Source organism: Panthera uncia, chromosome A2 (genome assembly GCF_023721935.1).
Source record: "Panthera uncia isolate 11264 chromosome A2, Puncia_PCG_1.0, whole genome shotgun sequence".
Taxonomy (NCBI): Eukaryota; Metazoa; Chordata; class Mammalia; order Carnivora; family Felidae; genus Panthera; species Panthera uncia.
This window is the reverse complement of record NC_064816.1, coordinates 74,127,759-74,149,898: the sequence shown is the minus strand read 5'-3', so window position 1 is coordinate 74,149,898 and position 22,140 is coordinate 74,127,759. Positions and strand designations below refer to the sequence as shown.

The 22,140-nt window shown below is 39.1% G+C and overlaps 1 protein-coding gene across 3 annotated transcripts in view; it reads left to right on the top strand.

Moving 5' to 3' along the window:
• Positions 1–22,140, top strand: part of HBP1 (HMG-box transcription factor 1) — a 30,482-nt gene that overhangs the window by 4,594 nt on the left and 3,748 nt on the right. For all 3 annotated transcript variants that reach the window (XM_049642777.1, XM_049642776.1, XM_049642775.1), the window contains exons 2-9: positions 4,242–4,425; positions 6,406–6,634; positions 10,085–10,223; positions 10,582–10,693; positions 10,780–10,892; positions 12,980–13,136; positions 13,812–13,956; positions 20,608–20,925. In XM_049642777.1, coding sequence (XP_049498734.1) covers positions 4,242–4,425; positions 6,406–6,634; positions 10,085–10,223; positions 10,582–10,693; positions 10,780–10,892; positions 12,980–13,136; positions 13,812–13,956; positions 20,608–20,925 — 1,397 coding nt within the window. The remainder of the gene's footprint in view (positions 1–4,241; positions 4,426–6,405; positions 6,635–10,084; positions 10,224–10,581; positions 10,694–10,779; positions 10,893–12,979; positions 13,137–13,811; positions 13,957–20,607; positions 20,926–22,140) is intronic.

The window sequence follows — 22,140 nt, the reverse complement described above, 5'->3', positions numbered from 1 at the left end:
TACACTGTTTTTAATACATTTTCCTTTCAGTATTTGTTATGGATGTTTCTGCATACTCGTATCATGTTTAAGTATCATTTTTTTTTATTATTTAAAACATTTTTTATTTTTGTGAGAGAGAGAGAGAGAGACAGCGAATGGGAGAGGGGTAGAGAGAGAGGGAGACAGAGAATCCCAAGCAGGCTCTGTGCTGCCAGCGCAGAGCCCGACGTAGGGCTGGAACCCATGGAACCATGAGATTGTGACCTGAACTGAAACCAGGAGTCAGACACTTAACCGACTGAGCCACCCAGGCGCCCCCAGAATGATTTTTTTTCACAGACTCAGTTTATAGTTCTGATCATGTCAGATCTCTGTTCAAAAATCTTTAGTGGTTCTCCAGTGTCTGATAATCGCTTATAATAATTACTAGCCACTGTGCATTGAGAGTTTGCTCTGTGTTAGGAACTTCTGTAAGCTTTTTACATTTGTTAGCTCACTGAGTTTTTACAGTAACCTTTGTAGGTGTTCTTATTATTTCCATTTTACAAATAGGGCATAAAGATTTTAAATAGATTGCCCAGGACACATAGCCAATAAATAGTAAATTTGATACATAAACTCAGGTAGCCTAATTTCAGAGCCCTTATTACTCTCATGTACAAAAACCAAAGAAACTAATTTTCCTAAACTAGGATTGAAGATTCTGACTCAGTCTACCTTTACAGCCTTAGTATCCATGACCACAAGACACAGAAGGCCGCCCTACCTTCTGGTGATCCTGGATTCTGTGTTGTTTTGATTTCATCCATTACTTGCACCTTCTGCAAGTTTGCTCATGTGAGTTTCTCTCATTGGAAGATTTTCCTTCTTTCCATTTTACCCATTCATAGCCAAGCCCTGCTCTGTAGAACTGTGGTCATTTGCTTATTTCTTTCCACTAAAGCACAGATTATTGAGATTCAAGATAAATTATTCATCATTGAGGTCCAACATTGCAACTCGTATAGTGCCTTGTACATAGTGTGTATTAAATGAATAAATATGTATATTTAAATAAAAAGGAATTTGGCAATCATTTTTAGTCCACTGGTTTTCACAGTGCACCTGATGTTGTTTGGAAAGAAAACAAAAAGCAGCGCACAGGGTTACCCCAGACCAAATAAATCATATTCTCTGGAGGTGGATCCTGGTCATCATTTTGTTTGAAGGACACATAATCACGTGATTGAGAGTCACTGATCAAGCTTAAAGTGTGCTTGATTTTTTCAGTGAGAAGTGGAGGTTCAGAATAATGATTTGGCCAGTTATGCCTGAGAAATCAAATTGTGTTACTAACTGCATCTCTTGTGTAGCCACTAATTTTGTAGGAGATTTTTTGTTGTACCTCAGCAGTTTTGCTGTTAACTATATAATAAGACTGTGATTAATTAGTACATAATAGATTATACTGAGCTGAAAAAGTGTTCACTTCTTGCAAATGTTTTGGGCATCTTATGTTTTTTTAATTAAAAAAAATTTTTTTATGTTTATTCATTTGAGAGGAAGAGACACAGAGTGCGAGCAGGGGAGGGGCAGAGAGAGAGGGAGACATAGAATTGGAAGCAGGCTCCAGACTTGCTGAAGCTGAATAACTAGCTGTCTGGTCTCATGTCGTTATACCATTTTCAGTAACTATTCTTTTTTTTTTTTCTTTCTTTTTTTTTTTAAAATTTTTAATGTTTATTTTTGAGAGACAGAGAGAGAGAGAGAGAGACAGCGTGAGTGGGGGAGGGGCAGAGAAAGAGGGAGACCGGGAATCCTAAGCAGGCTCCAGGCTCTGAGCTGTCTGCATAGAGCCTGATGCGAGGCTTGAACCCATAAACCGTGAGTTCATGACCTAAGCCGAAGTCAGATGTTTAACTGACTGAGCCACCCAGGCATCCCAGTAACTGTTCTGTTTAAGACATAAGTGCCCGGAGTATGTATAGTGTTGCCTGTGTCAGTCTAGGGATAAAACATTTTGTGAAGAAGTCATTTTACATTTCTTCTACTCACTTTGTTTTAGCTCATCCTCACAATTGCTCTAGCAGGAAGGTTGAGCAGCTAGCATTAGTTCTGTTTTCCAGATGAAGATACCAAACTAGTGAGAAGCTCAGTCACTCGGGTCATGTATTTAGTAAGGGTTCAAGCTGGAATCGAAACCCATGATTCTTTACATCTAACCCAGTGCCCTTTTCACTACTCTGTAGAACATCTTAGTGTTGAGTAAGGCTCTAGAGCAGTGCCCAGGATCTGGGTCATCTTTGAGGAGTTCAGGCGGAAAGCACCTGAAGTAGAATGTTAGAAAAAAAGTACAGCAACAGGCAGTTTGGCTACGTGTCAGGAACCTTAAGATGTTTAATTGCCATTCACCTACTAATGTGTCTCTGGAAATCTAAAGTAATCTGATACAAGCAGATATTTTTTAAAAAAAGAATGTTTTTACTGTTACTTAAGAATGAAGAAACTGGGAACAGCATGTTCAGCAGTAGGAGGGATAAGGAAATTTTGGTGTATCTTTGTGATGTATATTATATAACTATTTAAAATAGATGTGTAAGAAAAATTAGTGACACAAGAAAATGCTTATAAACTTATGCTAAAGGAAAAGGTGTCAATTATAAATAATACAGAGTATGAAGGAAAATAAAATCTATGATGATAGGTATATGCATGAAAAATGTTAGCAGTATCTAAATCTGGTTGGTGGGATTAGAAGTCACTGTTCCTTTTTTTTTTTTTGCCTTGTTTCATTTCTCCCTCTCCCCGCACCCCCCCCCCATTAGTGTATTTTATAGTTAGGAAAATTTACTTTGTAGTAAAAAGATTATGAAAAAGCCTTTGTAGAAGAAAATTTGCCAGTGTTACTAGTGTCTCTTGGTGAGTATGTTATGGTTTAGAAAGCTCTGGTATAAATACTAAGCAGTTAACATGTTTTCACAGCATTTTGATCAGCCTAGGCTGGGGTACCAGACTTTTAGTGACTTTAAATTGCAGTATATTTTATTGTCTTATTGTGAGGAAAAACTTATAGATTTGTGTGTGTGTGTGTGTGTATTTCGTCTTAGCACATTAGAGCTTTTTTTTTTTAAATGAGATTTGGAGTAAATCTTTGAAATATCGGGAAATCTTCCTGCTGCTGTCACCCCTGTTAAATAACGAATTTGATCACTGTCCAAATGCAGAGTGTCAAAGGTATAACCACATTTTACTTTCATAGCAAAATTTAGTCAGTGGAAATTATTTAGGTATATTAGCCTGTGTTGTTTTCTTCCTTGTGATCACTTTGTGGGCTTAAGATGTAGATTTACTATTTGCTTAAATTTACCATGATTATTATTCATCTTTCTAGAAATAAGTGATTCGGAAGGATAGGTATCTTTATTATGACTAGGTACCACATTTTCATAAAGAAAACATAGTATTCTGGGGTGCCTGGGTGGCTCAGTTGGTTAAGCGTCTGACTCTTGATTCTGGTTTAGGCCATCCATGATCTCACAGTTTCATGAGTTCGAGCCCCACATTGGGTTCTGTGCACTGACTGTGTGGAGGCTGGTTGGGATTCTTCCTCTCCCTCCCTTCTTCTGCCCCTCCCCCGCTTGCGGGCTCTCTGGCTCTCTCAAAATAAACAAACAAAAAAAAAAACCAAAACATAGCATTTTCATTTTTTTGAGAAGTATAACATACGGGCATTTTAAGAAATTGTTTCTTAAAGGTCCTTCAGAGAATGCCATTTTAAGTGTATTAAATCTGTTTATTTTCAGAGATGAGGAAACCATACAGTTGGCAAATAGAAAAATTGAAATAGAATTTTCAGAAAATGAAAAAGAAATAGAATATTTCTTCAGTCTTTTTTAATTTAATTGAGGAAAGTGTGTTAATTTTCTTTTAAATTTGAAGATACAAGTTGAAAAAGTGGTTTTGTTGGTCTCTCTTTGGGTCTCAGAGTTACCAGATTAAACAAGTAAAAGTATGTATAATGGTGCTAGTATTCTTTTTTAAAGAAAAGACTTTTATAAATTCAGATCCTTTGGGATCTGGGTGTAATTTAGTGCTGACTACATGGTCGTAGCCCAAGAACTCCGGGAATCTGCCTGGTGTGAGGGACTTGAGGGGGATACAGAATGCAATGTATGATTAAGTGAAAGATGCAACATGAGGCGTCTCTGATGGATTTCATCCTTCCGCAATCTCCAGATCACACGACGTGACTTTTTTTTCTATGTTATTTTTATTTGAAGTCGGAGCACCATAACATGGTGTGGGAAGTGAAGACAAATCAGATGCCTAATGCAGTACAGAAACTCCTGCTGGTGATGGACAAGAGACCTTCAGGAATGAATGACTCACTGGAGTTGCTTCAGTGTACTGAGAACTTGCCATCCTCGCCTGGATACAACTCCTGTGATGAGCACATGGAGCTTGGTAAACAAAATTTAAAGCATTGTAGGAATCTGAGATTCATACTTTTATGGTTAGCCAGCTTCTCCACCTGCCTTCAACTGCTTACAAGTCCCTGAAGTTTTTGTACTTAGGAGTTTTCAGTGTACTCTTGTTATTGCTCGTAAGATATTATTTAAGACCAACGTAACTTTGGGCTGTTTATGGTTATCATAGAGCCTCATTTACAAATTACCAAACGAAACTGCTTTGGTGGGTAAAAGTTGGGCAGATCTGCTGCGGTGGGTAAAAGGTGGGTGTTAAACACCTCCGGGAAATCCTGCATGTGGCTCATGTTCCTTTTGAAACGTCCCTGTGAGCTGGTTGGTTTGTTGCTCTGGTGGGGACATCACAGCAGACGCTTGGAACTCGAAGTCTGACCCTCGCGCTTATCACTGCTGCCAGGCTACACCCGTGAGGTGCGGCCTGCAGAAGTGCACGGGTTTGGTGAGGTAGGATTTGGGATGGTGGTGCTGTGAGGCTGGTGTTGACGAGTAAACAGCTAGTGCGTGACCTGAGCCTGCTGCCCTGTCGTCGTTCTGCGTGGCTTCGGCTGCGTTCAATACGCGGTTTTCTTCTGTGTTCACAAAACCCTTGAGAAGCTGTAACTGTGTCACGTGCTGAGCCAGAGGAGATGCTCTTTGGGAATTGGGAGATCCTCAAGGTCTTGGGACATAAACTGCTTGAACGCCAAGGGGTTGCCGGTGCTGGTGAGCGAGGAACACCAGTTTATTCAGCGGTTGATGCTTCACTGTTACAGTTTAGTGTCGGGAGGAAGTCAGAAGTCAGGGCCCAGGGTTGTCAAAAACTCGTACCACTCCTCGTTACTTCAGTTTGAAAGTAGTTAATTTCCTGAACTGGAAAGACAGATGAGCTCATGACACACCACAAATAAAGAAGTGATGGTCAAGAACGTTGTCGGCTGCAAGGGAAGGGACATCGCTACATCACCGAGAGAGTTACAGGGGGGTTTCTTAGGTTGCTGCGATCTTTTCCGGCTGCTCAGCGAAAGGGGAGGGCTTCGAGTCGGTTTTCTGAGTGGATATCCTGAATCAGTACTTCTAAGTAAGACATCTCAGCTTTAGTAGGCTGTTCTGAGTCGTCTGCCTGAATAGGAATTGTATGCACATATGTTCTTCCTAACAGTTTAGAAGGACTCCCAACACTAGAAGAGTTTCCTGACTGATATATTGAAGGGACCCTGGGACCTGTAGTTTGTTGTAGGTGTGTGTTTCATAAAGAATTTTTTAAGGCCTGCAAGATGCTTTTTCTCCCCTCCTTTTTCTTTTTTTTTAATACAATTTTTTTAGAATTCAGTCTTGGTGTTCACAGCTGTGGCATGTACATGGGCGTGTACATGGGCCTTGGGAACACACTTTTAGGAAAAAATAACCAACAGATATTACTGAGTTTAGAACTCCTCAGTCAAAACAAATAATTTAGCATAAAGTTGAATAAGTAGTACCTAAACCTTATAATATGATGTTAATCTCATCTCTGAAAATTGTTCTCAATATTGCAGTAATTTTCTATAACTGGGTAATGAAGTATATGAATAAGTATATATATGTACACATAAAATGCCTTTTTCCTCCTTAAACATGTTAACATAAAAATGTCTTCGGGGTATATGGATTAATTCCAGGTAAGTTGTAAAAAAAAAAAATCAAAACACATACCTCGTTTTTATGGTCTGTGAACAGTTGTGGTAATTACAAGTCATTAATACATTTATATTCATTAAGTCTATTTTTCCATCAGGCTCTGTTGACCCTTGAATGTATAAGGTGTCATTTTTCAATGACATTTTTTAATGAAACTTGTTTCATTCAAGAAAACATTTCAAATTTATACTTCTCACAAAATTTATTAGCCACATTTAAGGACTTCTTTTAGCTGTAATTAGAATATTGTTCCCTGTGTTAGTAATGTCTTTTTTATAACTTTGAGTGTGTTTATTTGCAGATGACCTTCCTGAACTTCAGGCAGTTCAAAGTGATCCTACCCAATCTGCCATATACCAGCTAAGTTCAGATGTTTCACATCAAGAGTATCCAAGACCATCTTGGAACCAGAATACCTCAGACATATCAGAAAATACTTACGGTGAAAATGAGGTGGATTGGCTAACAGAATTAGCAAATATCGCCACCAGTCCGCAAAGTCCACTTATGCAGTGCTCATTCTACAACAGGTGGGAGTGCTGGCTATATTTTTATCGAAAACTTGTATCATTGCAAAGAGTTACTTATTTTTTTTCTAGTTTTAAAAGTAATAATGTTACTAACCATCTGATGAATGGTTTACTTAAATTAGAATTTAAGTAAAGTCCTTGGAATTGAGCTCATTGTTTTATAATGATTGCAGAGATATTTCACCTAATATCATGGTTTCATATTTTGAGAAGTAGATAAAAGTACTATGAGAAGCACCTGGGTGGCTCAGTTGGTTCAGCACCTGACTTCTGTTCAGGTCATGATCAGGCTCATGAGTTCACGCCCCTTGTTGGGCTCTGCACTGACAGTGTGCAGCTTGCTTTGTATCCTCTCTTTCCCTTTCTTTCTGTCTCTCGTTCTCTCTCTCTCAAAAATAAATAAACATTAAGAAAAAAGTGATATGAGTTAAAAAGTTTTAGTAAATGTTTTAAAGTCCTCAAAAAGTAAACTACACCAAGAAATACTTTTATTATATATTTATGGTTAGAGAAATGAAAATTATACTTGTCTAAAGGACCATAATTATAATAAACATTAAAAACAATCTTTTTATATTTGTTTATTTTTAAGAGAGAGAGAGCACAAGCAGGGAAGGAGCAGAGAGAGAGACAGGGAGTGGGGGAATCCATAGCAGGCTCCAGGCTCTGAGCTGTCAGCATAGAGCCTGACTTGGGGCTCGAACTCAGGAACAGTAAGATCATGACCTGAGCCGAAGTTGGACACTTAACTGAGTTGACCCACCCAGGTGCCCCTATAATAAACATTCTATTTAAAAATTTTATCAACCTTGAATTTGGTTCCATTTGATCTAGGTTTATTTTCTTCCACAGTATATGTGAGCTTACGTTATTTACTGGTTTGTGGAAACTAAAATTGCTAATATTAAAATCTTGAATTTAATAAAAGTGGACCCCCATTGGTAAAAACCACTGTTTCGTATACCCAGACCAGAGGACTAGAGTTTCCACAAATGAGTTGCTGTGCTATGAAATTATGGAAGCTTCGAACTAAAATTCCTAGAGAGACCTAAGTGGATAATATTTCACTAGTTATCCCTAAAGTTACAAAGTTATCTATGTAAAATGACCTAGATAAACACAATAGTTTGCAGGGGAGAGAAGTGCCCAGATTTGTACTCACATGGGTAGACAGACCATAGTCTATACAAGATGATGTAGGAATAACTGAATTTTGGTAATGCTTCTAACTTACTGTAATTCTTTGCTAAGACATAAACTTTTCATGTGTGAAGCTCTGGCTTTCTTGTAACCCATTAAATTTTGCTGTGTTTTCTTTTCCCCCCTGTTTGGCAGGATATTGGTCTTGATTAGGGCAAATTCAATGTAGTTAACTAAATTTTTCAGTTTAATTCCATGAAAATTTCCTAGAAAGAAAAAAATAGTCAAAAAGCTAAAAATTTGTTGGCAGTTATAAAAACAGACCCTGATCTTCCCATTGGGCTGTCTTTTTCTAGTTTAGAGATAACACTTCTTTTTTTAGTAGCAAACTTAGAATTAATATAGTTCATGGAAAGTTGAGCAAACCTTTAAGGTAGGTAATCGATATAAATAAAAACATAAGTAAAGAAGGAATATTTTCCTTAAGATATAAATTTATTCTCTGTAGCGTTTTCTTTCTTTCTCTTTCTTTCTTTCTTTCTTTCTTTTCAATGTTTATTTATTTTTGAGAGAGAGAGAGAGACAGAGACAAACAGGGTAGAGCAGGGGAGGGGCAGAGAGAGAGGAAGACACAGAATCCGAAGCAGGCTCCAGGCTCCGAGCTGTCAGCACAGAGCCTGATGCGGGGCTCAAATCCACGAACTGTGAGATCATGACCTGAGCCGAAGTCGGACTTTTAACTGACTGAGCCACCCAGGCACTCCTCTCTGCAGCATTTTCTATGCTTCCCTGCCTCCTAGGGAACAAGACCGAGAGGCTCTCACTGCTGTCTCTCCTGCCTTCTAACACTGTTAGTGGCTGTTCGTGCTCCTTCTTGTAGCGTGTTAAACCGTGTTACTTGTTGAGCTTTGGATGTCTGAAGTTGTCACTGTACAGTACCAAGGGGTTGAGGACAGGTAAAGTTTACATTACCCCTGCATAGATAGAGGGATGGAGAGATGCTGTTGGTATTTTAGACACTCGTGGCATGTTAATTTTTACAGAACATTTAGGCCATATACATTTCAGAACATTGCATTGTTACTTCTCTTTAAATGGTTCAACAGAAGAACTCATAAACCCATTTTCTTTTATTAGTCATGAAGGCAGGATATACTTAAGGAATTTTTAGCAGTTTGGCCATTCTTTAATACTCCATGAAGATATAAATGTTTTAATAAAAGGAAGAACTGGAGCAAAGATGAATCATTAAGTATTTGTCGTTTGAAATCCAAAATTGACTGGAGAATGTGCTAAAACACTTAGAAATTTGAGGGGTTTTTAAGAAGTGATAGTAACATGAAGGCAAAGTATAGTTTTACGGACTCTTATTCCAGAGTAACTTCTGCAAAGATATAATGAAAAAGTGTTAATAAGGGTAAAATAAAAATTGAGGGGCTAACACAGTTTCTCAGGGAGTAAGGGAAGAATCGGAAAGGAAGATATTTCTCCCCCTTTTTAAAAGAGGGTTAGTCCAGACATGCATATACTTTTTTCTGTTAAGCACCAGATTCCTATTTTGCATCTCTGAGAACTGTCCTGATTGGGGACCATTGGGCTGGTTGGTCTCCTAGACCTGCAGTCTTCCTCTCTGCTGCTTCCCAGAGCGCAGTGCACATGCTGGGCGCCCTGACTGGGAGTGCTGCTTTTAGTGTTACTCCTCCTGGGAATAGTTGACTCTTATCAAAGGTGATCCTGTGGGAAGATAACTAGCCTTATGAGTAGATGGTTTTTGACAAGCCTGTATCAGGAAATAGGAAGTAGTGTCCAGTTACAGGAAGTTCCATTTAGGCTGCTTCCTGCTAGAATAAGTTTAAGCATTGTAGCTTCAGGTAGTTCATTGTATCTGCACAGTGACAGGTGGTTGGTAGACGGAGGCTTCGAAGTGTTGGTCACATTAGGCTGAGATGCCGTGTTCATACTGACTGCAGCAAAGTAGAAGAGAGAAGTGGACAGGGAGCCTGCACATTATTTGTTACGTTTGTATGTACTTGCTGATACAAAAATGGGTGAATAGGTGAAAGTAACTTTGAATTTAAAATACATGGATAAATATGAAAAAAAGAACAGTATTTGAAATGTGTGAAGAGGGCTTGGGTAAGAAACTAAGGAACTGCAGACTACAAATGAAATCTTGATGTCTTTAGTGTTTTCCGTAGGTGTCTTCTATGTGATAACATTGGTATTATGAATATGAAGTTCTTTTCATCAAAAGGAAAGATCTGCTTTAAGGACCTATGCTTTATGGTTAAAACTGCTTCCTTATTTTAGATCATCTCCTGTACACATCATAGCTACTAGCAAAAGTTTACATTCCTATGCGCGCCCTCCACCGGTGTCCTCTTCTAAGAGTGAGCCAGCCTTCCCTCATCATCACTGGAAGGAGGAAACCCCAGTCAGACATGAAAGGGTGAGTTTATTCATGAGATGAAACTGTTACGAAGTTTGCACAGCAGTGAAATATGTTAACTTTCCTTTTCTGTGAAGTCCTTTTGAAGCACGTGCAGATGGGAAATTGTCTCATCGCTCTGCTGGTGATCTGGATTATATTTTACATACAGCTCTGTTCACTGTTAGCAAAGTTTGTTACCACTGGCATTTAACTAAAACTTCCAGAAACTTCAGTTTTCAGAGGCATATTTTTTGCTAAGTTTACAGGTGTTTTAAGTTATCCACTAATGAGGAGAGAGCCTGAAGCCTTGGGATAAAGACAGATATTAACAAAATATGTTACAAAATAAAAAAGTTTCTGATATTTTTCTCCATAGGCAAATAGTGAGTCAGAATCTGGCATTTTCTGCATGTCCTCCCTCTCAGATGATGATGATTTGGGATGGTGCAATTCCTGGCCTTCAACTGCTTGGCACTGTTTTTTGAAAGGTAAAAAAACAACTTGAATTTTTGCAGCTTACTTATGTAGCATGCTAGTCAGATAGCTAATATTTGCTTTTCTACTCAAACTTTAGGCACACGACTGTGCTTTCATAAGGGAAGCAAAAAGGAATGGCAGGATGTTGAAGATTTTGCTAGAACTGAAGGCTGCGTTAATGAAGAAGATCTCCAAGTGGGCACTCACAAGGTTGATTGAAAATTTGTAAAACTTTTCCCAAGTCTTTCGTGAGAAAACATAGGCTTATTATTAATCTTTAGGAGTATCCTCCATTTACTTTCGTCTTTAAGTGACACCTTACGTTTTAGGTGGAAGTTTTGTGACTGTGTTATTGCTTAGCTGGATGGAGGGCAGCAGTGTCTTTAGGTTCACCTTTGTAATTATGCTTTCTGAGATGGGAAAATGATGTATTCCTTAGCTCTTTTTATACATTTTACGTTGGGAGAAATGAAATGAATGGGGGTTCCTGGGTGGGTCAGTCGATTAAGTGTCCAATTTTAGCTCAGGTCATGATCTCACAGTTTGTGGGTTTGAGTCCTGTGTCAGGCTCTGTGCTGACAGCTTGCTCAGAGCCTGGAGCCTGCTTTAGATTCTGTGACTCCCTGTCTCTCTGCCCCTCTCCCCTGTCACACTGTACTCTGTCTGTCTGTCTCTCTTTCTCTCAAAAATAAACATTAAAAAAAAATACAATGAACAAATGAACCAAGGCTTTTATCTTATGTAATGTACAAAGTGGTTAATTCCCAAATGGATAATTGAGAGTTGATTATATGAAGTTACTTTTTAAATGATCCCATAAAACATTGGCATTTTTAAGTTGATAAGCAGAAGCACTAGTTAGGATAAATGTCCGTTAGTGCCTTTAAAATCTTAATCTTTGCAATCTTTTAATTTCTCCATCTCCACTGTAGGCAGAGGAATTGGGCATGTGAAGTGTGCTTGTTTAAAATTCCTGTTTTGATCCTGCTGTTGTTACTAACTGTTGAGTCTCTGGTCTTGGAGTCAGGAAACCTGGATTGTCTTTCTGGTTCTTCTAGCAATTGTCTGTGTGACTAATGTTGGGAAGATTGTTGACCCCACTGTGTGTGGGCTCCCTAATCTGAAAATAGATTGGATCAGTTTTGACACCTTGTAGCTCTAGGAATGAGAAGATCCCGTAATGTAGTTACAGATAACATGGCTGTGGCCTCCACCTGCATGTTGGACACCTGCATGAGTCACAGTCAGTTCTTCCTACTCAGCTTATTAGTATAACCAAGCCTGGACTCACCTTTTCTTCCCCTTCCTGGCCTACTTCTTCTCCCTTCTTTTAAAGGTATTGTTAGCCTTCTTGATTGACAGATTGAAAACCAAGAAGTTGAGTGTTCCCCTCCCCACCTTCATACTCAGTGGTCACTTCTCTTTCCTTAGAGGTGTTGTGCAGTCCTCCTTCTCTCTCTCTACCTCTTTCATGCACTAGTGTCATAAGGATCGAACACAATAGCTAGCTGGTGGCATGTCGGTCTCCTTGTTTTTTCTGTGACTTTAAGGGTAGGGATCATGGTTGTTAATGTGTTTTCAGAACCTAGCCCCTGGTGTGTGCCAACTGCTCAATAAATTATCAGTTGGATTAAAATTTAGCCCTTTTCTACCACCATGGCACTTGTCCGTTTAAGACTGTGATGGGTTTCTCTCATCATATCTTCAAATAAATTGAATACTAGAGGCACCTTTTATTCTGCAGACTTTAATCATCTTAAAGTTGACAGTGGTTAGTGAAAATACTTGCATTGACTTCCAGTGCCCTCTCAAAGGAAAGTTTAAGCACTTCACCTGTCCTTTAGACTCCTTTGCTTACTAACTGGCCCTCCTTTTCAGTCTTCTTTGCCGCACCTCTGAACCCCCTGGTATTTTTAGCAAATACTCAGCACTCTCCAGAGAAGGCTGGTTTCGCCTGTTCCTGGCATGAGGCATGTTCTTCTACCTTCTGGGTTTCATTCTTTTAAATCCCCGTTCCAGTGGGAACTGAACCCTGCCTCCTCTCTCTGAGTTAACACCTCCCTGTATCAAGTGCATTAGCATTGTTACATTTCAGTGAAAGTGCTTGTGCCAGTCTGTTTGGCATTGCAGTGATTTATATACGTGCCTTTCTTCACTACTGGGTGGAAAGCAAGGACCCTAAAGACAGGGATCCTGTCTTGTTTATTTTACTTTTTCTACAGACTCTTACACATAATAGGAACTTCATTATGTGTTGAATTAAATATTGTTTGTTCACTCTGTGCATGTATTTTCAGGGCTATGGTTCTGATGGTCTAAAGTTGTTATCACATGAAGAAAGTGTATCATTTGGCGAGTCTGTACTGAAGTTGACTTTTGATCCTGGTACAGTAGAAGATGGCTTACTTACTGTAGAGTGTAAGCTGGACCACCCTTTCTATGTTAAAAATAAAGGTAGGGTGTCAATTTGAATTTATAGTAACTTTTTAAAGAAAACTTCTTAAATCTGGAAAGATGTCTTGTGGTATAATTCTTTGATGATTAAGAAAAAAACTTGAAGGGCAAACTTCTTTCAAACTACACAGAACTACCATAGAAGGGGTTTATAATAACTCCTAATGGTGCTTTAGGGTCTTAGCAGTCGTTAGGTGGGGCTGCACTTCCTCTGGGTATGAACTCGTACATTCAGGTAGCTTACTATATAAGCAGCTCTCTGTTATCTTGGTATCATTTGGGGGAATGTGATATTCTGGTAATTGCACTGAAATCACTTTTCAGAGATTTATTACACTAACACCATGTTAAAAATAATTCAGAGGCTGTTTTGTGGTCTTGGTCATTGACACCGATTATTACTGTCTTGTAAATTGATGGAGGTGTTGATTGATAGAATCTGTATATTAATAAAACGCCGAATCCAACAAGTTTTGGAGAGCTTCGCACTGCTTAAAGGAAATACTTGGGACTTATTTTGTGGCAAAGATACAGGACATGTTAAAAATCTGCTGAGACTTAAGTAGTAACCTATTTTCAAGGTTCAGAAGTGAAGGGCCTATTGTAGAATAAATAATTAGGGTCCCTTCTGTCAATCCCTATCCTTTATGTAACTGCTGTTTGATTTGATTTTAGGTTGGTCATCGTTTTATCCAAGCCTGACTGTGGTACAGCATGGCATTCCATGTTGTGAGATCCATATTGGTGATGTATGTCTACCTCCCGGACACCCCGATGCCATTAATTTTGATGATTCAGGTGTTTTTGATACATTTAAAAGGTATTATTGGATTCTTTTCCTGTTGTTAACGTTTACCTTTAACCTCTCTAATGGTTGCAAAGTCAGAAATTTAGGAGGCTAAACCTCAAAGGTTTGAAGATTATAAAAGGACTACTTAGAGCAATATGATTAAATGAAAACATATTCGGTAATTGAACTAACAAAGTAATAGTTCCAGGGGAGCTTTACACATAGTCATCACGCAGGAAAACCATGAGTTCATAAACATTTGGTATTAGATTAGAAAAAATACCACATGTTACGTGACCAGGAACTAAACGGATCAACTTTGATAGTTATTATATATATATATATATAGAAAACTGCTGTATCTGGCTAGCTGTTTTAACCAGTCCTTAAGTCTCTTAGTAGTGTTTTTTTGTACTTAACTGTCCTTTTCTTTCTATAACTGTATCTTTAATAATTCATTTCGACCAAGGGCATTAGTAGCATGAATTAACAAATAGTAAAAATAGCAAAAACACTTGACATTTGGAAAATCTTAAAGAGGGAAGTGAGTTTTTTGGACATCCTCTTGCTAGTATGTGGTAGAACAGAACAAGTACCCCTGTGTCCTGATGCTCGAGGGGGTTGATGAGCTGTCTCAGTTTGTTCTGGTCTCAGCACTGAGAGGCCCGCATTCCTGGAAACCCCGCAGGCCTGGCTCAACCGGGGCAGTTATTCCCCTACTCCCAGAAGGTATCCAGAGAAAGTCTGTTTATAGGTATCTGGAATTTTAAAACTCATTTTTTCTTTAAGATAATTGCTAATGTTTATTTTTAAGAGAGAGAGAGCAAGTGGGGCAGGGGCAGAGAGAGACAGAGACACAGAATCCGAAGCAGGCTCCAAGCTCCTGAGCTGTCAGCACAGAGCCTGACTCGGGTCTCGAACTCACCAGCTGTGAGGTCATGACCTGAGCCGAAGTCAGATGCCCAACCCACTGAGCCACCCCAGAGTCCCTCTTTAAGATAATTATTAAGTTCATAGGCATTAAGAGAATCCAGAGTACCTGCTGGCCTATAGGTTTTATTTATTTCATTAATTTAATGTAATAAAACGTAAGGTTAATATATTTTTATTTTGAAAGGATACGTGAGGCTGTTATTTTAAAAAAGCACCTAGCACAGGCCCTGGCACAGGCTTTATGCTCAGTAAACGTCTGCAGATTGCAATCTAAATGTTATTTGGTTACATCCCTCACACACTCTGTTCTTTTTACAAATTCAAGAGAAATGAGGTGGTTTTGAGGTCTGATACTCTTAAGTACTCTTAGGATGTAGGTCAGCGATACCTCGTATGTTTTGGTGAGAATATTCTAAAGATAGAAAAACTTTGGAAGATAATTTGATCTTTTTTTTTTTTTTTTCCTTATTGAGAGAGAGAGAGGGAGGAACAGAGAGAATCCCAAGCAGGCTCTGTGCTGTCAGTTCAGAGACCGACCAAGAGCTCAATCCCATGAACTGTGAGATCATGACCTGAGCTGATACCAAGACATCAAGGGTCAGACACCTGACCGACCAAGCCACCCAGGTGCCCCTAATATGGCTTTATCTTAGAACACTGAGTATCAACAATTCCATTCCTGTGTGTGTGTGCCCTAGAGAAGTAAATCCTTACAGACACGCAGAAGGGGATGTATAAGTTAGGTCATCGTGGCTGTGTTGCTCAGGATTGTACAACGTGGAAACCAATACAACATTAAGTGGAAAATGAATGAGCCACAGCCATATGTTTTGAAACATGGATCAATTTTAGAAATAATGTTAAGTAAAATTAGCCTCAGAAATACATGGTAGAATTCCATTTTTTGTGTGTGTATTCTTTGGAAATAGATCTAATAAAATTACAAATCTAATTACATTTATATAATTTTTACTTAATGTATATAACATACATTACACAGTTATGCTGGGGATCCCCAAGACAACCCCTGGGTTCAGTGACATACCAGGAGGACTCATAGGATTCAGTATGTAGTCACACTCCTGCCTAGGATTTCTTCTAGTGAAAGGATATGAAGCAAAATCCTGAAAAGGAAAGGCACGTGGGGTGAAGTGTAGAGGAAGCCGGGCCTCCAGGACTCCTCCCAGCGCAATCGCACAGCACCCTTATTTCTCTCAGCAGTGAGTTGTAACAATAGGGATGAACTGGCATCTGCCGGGGAAGCTGTTACACACTTAGCACTAGGGTTTTTACTGGGAGCTGGTCACACAGGTTGCCTCTGCCTTGCGTGTACTCAAATTCCAGACTTCCAAAAGGAAAGCAGGTGTTTAGGGCTAGTGATGTTGTTTGTACACACAATTGAGGCACAGTGAGCTACTCTTACCAGGGTGGGAATAAAGAGAACCTTCCTAAAATCGCAATTCCAGATGCTAGTCCAGGGCCAGCCTTTTAAGGATACCCTCAGGATAGCAGTCCGGCCCGCTGTGTTACAGGTGCCACATAACAGAATGTTTACATATTACATGTTGATACAATGGATATATTAACCTAATTAATGCTACTATAGATTAATATAATGCTATTAACACTATAGTGTTTATATGTTCTCTTTATGAATAATGTATTATTTTTATAATAAAATATTGAAAAAAGTAAGGGGATGATAAACCATTCAGGAGAGTGGTTATCTTTGGGGGTGGCAAATGTGGAACTATTTAGAGTAGAAATAGTCTATTTCTTAATTAGGTTGTGGGTTCACTCCTTTGTACACTTTATAACTAACATAAAAGTTAAATACATTTTTTACATACTAAGTTTTGCATAGTGAAAAACCTTTTTTAAGCAAAAACAACACTAACCTACCTAATTCTTTTTCCAAGACGGTAGGTTCTCATCAGTTGGTCATACTGAATAGCAGTCACCCCTAAGATGACCTTGGACATTGGTCTCATTTTCCTGTGGAGTGACTTTCTGCTCCCCATTAAGGAGTGGAAAATGGGCAGTTTCATCCAGGAGAAAAGAGCATGACAGAGTTGAGAAGCATGAAATTGACTGAATTTTCATTGTGGATTAGATTGTGACTTGGCAGGTTAAGGGAAGTGCTGTCTGGTATAAGGAGGGCCAGAAAGGGAAGGAAGGCAGGAAGAAACACTTGTCCAAAAGGGAACCCCAGAATCGGTTCCCAGGACAGTCTGGGGATTTGGGGGCAGCTCCTGGGTCCTGCTGTACAGGGAAGGACATCCGATTAGATTTTACCTTGGTAAGGACCAGAAGTCAGCCATAGATGAGCTTTTAAACACAATTTATAGTTCGTTGGTAGAAAGGAGGCTTTTAAGTGAGAGTATGATTTGAAGAAGCCCATTCCAGACACAATTGAGGCCAGTCTTCTGGGCATCAGGCAGGTTTCAGACTGTCACTTCTGACTTTGTGAATTTAGCATTTCTGTTCAAGTGATAGAATTTAACTCCTGAGTGTCCACAGTGTACCAGGTGCTGTACATGTGTTAACATACTTAATCTTCACAATCCTATGAGATTATAGCCTCACTTTACCGGCGGTGGGGGAGGGGACGGTGCTTAAGGAACCAGAAACAGCCATTTGTATCAGAACCAAGATTCAAGTCTGTATCCTTTCGAGACTCCACATTTTGTGTTCTATCAATCTCGGCTATTTCTACAGTAATAATAATATATACCCCAATGAATACTTGCTATGTGCCAGCCTCTGCCCTGAGTTTTGTAGACACTGTTCTGTCAGCTCAGCCACACTACATGGCATGTGTTCAGTTCATTTTAGAGATAAGTATACTGAGGCTAGATGTTTATTTACTCTGTCCAAGTCATACTAGTAGGTGGAAGAGGTGGGGTCTGAACCCAATTAAAATTTTACATTATTATGTTCTGCAGAACTTTTTTCACCTCTTCATTAGTCATCAGATATTTGAATTTGAGAGCCTAGTGTATGTGTTGGGCTTGGGGATTTAGAATCTGTTAAGACATGGGCCTGCTTCTTTGCTTCCAGTCTAGAGAAGGAAATGGATTAGTAAATGTGTACGGTGTGGTGTGTGCTGATTGAGAGATGTGGCCTGGTAGGTGCTCTGGAGCTAGGATGCGTGGATTCAGATCCTAGCTTTGCGGATTTGTTGTGGAAGCTGGGATAAATCAATGAACTTTTCCATGGCTCTGTATAAAAAAAAAAAAAAAAAAAAAGTCTGTACAAGATCTGTACAAGGATAATGTTGAAGGGAGGATTAAAGTGAGTGTCTATGACTATGGTTAATAGACACAACACTACTGTGGAGTTTTTCTTTTAAGAATAGAAATTAGGGGGCACCTGGGTGGCTTGGTTGGTTAAGCGTCCGACTTCGGCTCAGATCATGATCTCACGGTCCGTGAGTTCGAGCCCCGCGTCGGGCTCTGTGCTGACAGCTCAGAGCCTGGAGCCTGTTTCAGATTCTGTGTCTCCCTCTCTCTCTGCTCCTCCCCTGTTCATGCTCTGTCTCTCTCTGTCTCAAAAATAAATAACGTTAAAAAAAAATTAAAAAAAAAAGAATAGAAATTAGGGGGGCACCTGGATGGTTTGGTCGGTTAAGCCTCCAACTCTTGATCTTGACTCAGGTCATGATCTCAGTTTGTGGGATCGAGCCCTGCACGGGGCTCTGCACTGACATCTCAGAGCCTGCTTGGGAATCTCTCTTTTCTCTCTGCCCCTCCCCTGTTTGAGCCCACTCCCTCCCTTCCTCTCCACCACCCCCCCCCTTCAAAAATAAATATACTTTAAAAAAATAGAAAAAAGAATAAACATTAGTGAATGTGGGAAAGGGTATTTGAGCTTAAGGAATGGCAGGGAGAAAAAGTGGAGGCATGAAACAAGGCACGTTTCAGGAACTACTGGTAGAGACTTTAAAAAAAATTTTTTTTTAAAGTGTATTATTTATTTTGAGAGAGAGAGAGAGAGTGTGTGAGTGGGGCAGAGAGAGGGAGAAAGAGGATCTCAAACAGGCTCTGTGTTGTCAGCATGGAACCTGACATAGGGCTTGAACTTAGCTAAAACCAAGAGTCAGATGCTCAACTAAGTCACTTGGGCATCCCAAGGAGAAAGAATTGAGTGTGGCAAAGGTAAAGCTTTGTTTTAGACATTCTGTGTAATATTTTAATGCTATAGTCATATCAAAATCTGAATTCTGTGATTGAATATTTCCAACTACTTTTAAGTTGTATCCATAATGGAAATAGAAGAGTTACATTTGTACCACTAGATGGTAGAGTTTTCAGATTTCAGTAATTAGCTTGCTTCTATTTAAATCTTGGTATTTCAAGTTGTAAATAAATACTTCAGTGGAGATTAATAATTTTGTGTCAATTCATTTATAATGTTTGTTTAGTTTTGTTTTTCTAAATTATATATGGGAGGGGATCGAGATAGCAAAAATTGTTTCTTTGACATAATCCTGACTGCTGAATATTGATTAGATGATTTTGGCATCATATTTATTTCATGTAATACCTTTTTTTAAAAAAAACCCACATGTTGTGTGGTTGATAATTGGTAGAAGTCATTTTTATTGTGTGCGGTGACTGGCATGGGCTTCATGCACTTAGTTCTCTCCATCTGTTTCTGGAATAATTCATAATCTCCTATTGCTTTACCTTTAGGTAGATACTGTTTCTGTAGTTAGTATCAACCTGTTTTCATGTATTATCAGAATTTGTTTCAGGGAGAGAAGTAGGGGTTGGATTTAGAATAAAAGGCTTTCTGTTAAGATAAAAAGTAGAAGCAGTAGGCATGAACACAGTTGGAACAAAAAGAAATCTTTTGACCGGTGTAATCTTTAGGCTGTTGTCTACACCAGCTCTACTTCTCAGGTAATATTTTCAGTTAATCTATTGTGTGTTCACCCTGACGTTAGCCAGTGGCAAGGTGGAGGACCATGGTTTTGGTGAGGAAACCTAGGGCTTTGGAGGTGGACAAATCTGGGTCTGGATCTAGTAGCTGCATGGCCTTGGCTGAATAATACTTTTTCTTTCTTAGCTTGTTTCTTTATACAAAGAGAGGATAATGAAGCTTGTGGGGAAGATAAGGTAATATGGATAGCTTATTTCTGTGCCTGTGTAAACTGAACATATACTGAATAGGGCTTTGCCTGATCAATGTGAGGTTTTACTCTTGTTACTAAGCTGTGTTATAATAGATGGATGGCCTTCAGGGGAGATTGATGTATGTTTGATTGTTTTGACCTAAACAACAAAAAATTTTAAGTTCTTTTAGTTGTAGTCATTCACTCTGGACTGTCCTTCCCCAACACTCGGTCTTGCATAGCAACTAGTCCTAGGCCTTGTTTACGCCTGCCATCCAATTTAGTTTTCTAGCTTTAGGCTTCTGTAGGCCAAGAAATCAGATTATCAAATTTTTCAAAAAGTGAATCTAAAGTAGTAATTAAGTGGGTTGTGGGGGATCTGGAGGAGGTACTTGCTATAAATAAAGTGCGTGGATTTTCTTTTGGGGGGCTTGAAATCTTTAACTTTTATACTCTGTGCAGATTAAAAAAAATAATTAGTGCATATATAAGCTTTCATCTTATAAGCAACTGTCAGTGGTGAAGGTGGTTAAACATCGTACAGGGGAAAAAAAAAAATGTTTTCAGTTTTTGTAAATCAGATAATCAAATCGAATTAAAACCATGTTAATTTTTTTTTTTTTTTTTTTTAGCTATGACTTCACACCTATGGATTCTTCCGCAGTCTACGTGTTAAGCAGTATGGCTCGTCAGCGTCGTGCATCTTTGTCTTGTGGGGGGCCTGGAGGCCAGGACTTTGCAAGATCTGGACTTAGTAAGACCTGTGGCTCATCGGGGTCATCACAGCTCTCTCCCAGTTCTTTGTACGCTAAAGCCGACAAAAACCACAGCTCAGGGACTGCAAGTGCCACTTCTCCTAACAAGTGCAAAAGACCAATGAATGCCTTCATGCTTTTTGCCAAAAAATACAGAGTTGAATATACTCAGATGTATCCAGGGAAAGATAACAGGTAAAAATTCTATTTGTGAATCTAATAGTGAACTCTTCTGTGCAGTTCACAGGAACTGGGAGTTAAGTAAACTTCTTGCTTAGTAGCTTTTTTGATCGAATTCTTGTTTTCTTAGGTTGACTTTCAAAAGTTAGCTTCATGGGTAACTATTTTATGATACCTAGAGGGATAATTCGGTCACCTGGGTGGGTAAGGGTCTGCCTTCTAAAATAACATTGTCATTTGCCTGTTGGAAGACACAGTTCTGACTGTCCTATCTTTATAGAAAAAGTTTCTCGTGTCAGATCCCAAGTGTCCCTCCTCTACACCTGTGTCATACTGTGGAAGATGCAGGCATTGGCGGTTTGTAGTCTTTTTGACACTCATAGTAGTTACTACAAACTGCCAGAGACTAAACATACAGGTGGCATCAGTGATAGCCCACGGATGAAATCCACACTGGTCCTTTCTGCCCTGCTTGTTTGTACTCCTCGCTCATCTGAGTCCTTTAGCGCTCACTTCCTCTCAAAGCATAGAAATGACTTCTTCCAATCTCCTTAGTTTCCTGACCATCAAAACTGCTGTCTCCCATTAACCTTGATGGCATGAGCAAAGTCATGTGATTATCCACATAAAACAATTGAGTTTTTGAATTCGAGTATGAATGTCTCAGCGCAAGATAGAGGGAGAGGGAATTGACAGTTTCAAGTCAGCATAATGTGATATTTGTAGATTCCGTAAAATCCTCTCCACACAACATCTACTTAACATCTATCACCACACCGTTACAGATTTTTCACATAAAGAGAACTTTTAAGAGCTACTCTTCACAACTTTCGAAAGTACTATACAGTATACCTGTGCACTTTACCTCGTCCCCGGGGCCTTCCTTGTTTATAACCGGAAGTTTGTACCTTTTGACCCCCTTCTCGCATTTCGTCCAGCCCCCACCCCTAGCCTCTGGCAACCACTAAACTGTTCCTATGAGCTTATTCATTTTTAAGTATTTACAATTTAAAAAAAACAGAAACTTCTCCAACCAAATGCACTTGTGATTTGGGAATTGATGATACCTAAATATTTTTACCAGTTTAACTAGTAAATGTGTTGACCATTATGTGGTACCTTTAACCCAAAGACTGTAAAAACTGGTTTTTATTCTAAAGGAAGATAATAGTATTTAATTGCATCCACTTACTGGAAAATGTACATACGTATCTAGTGCATATTTAATTT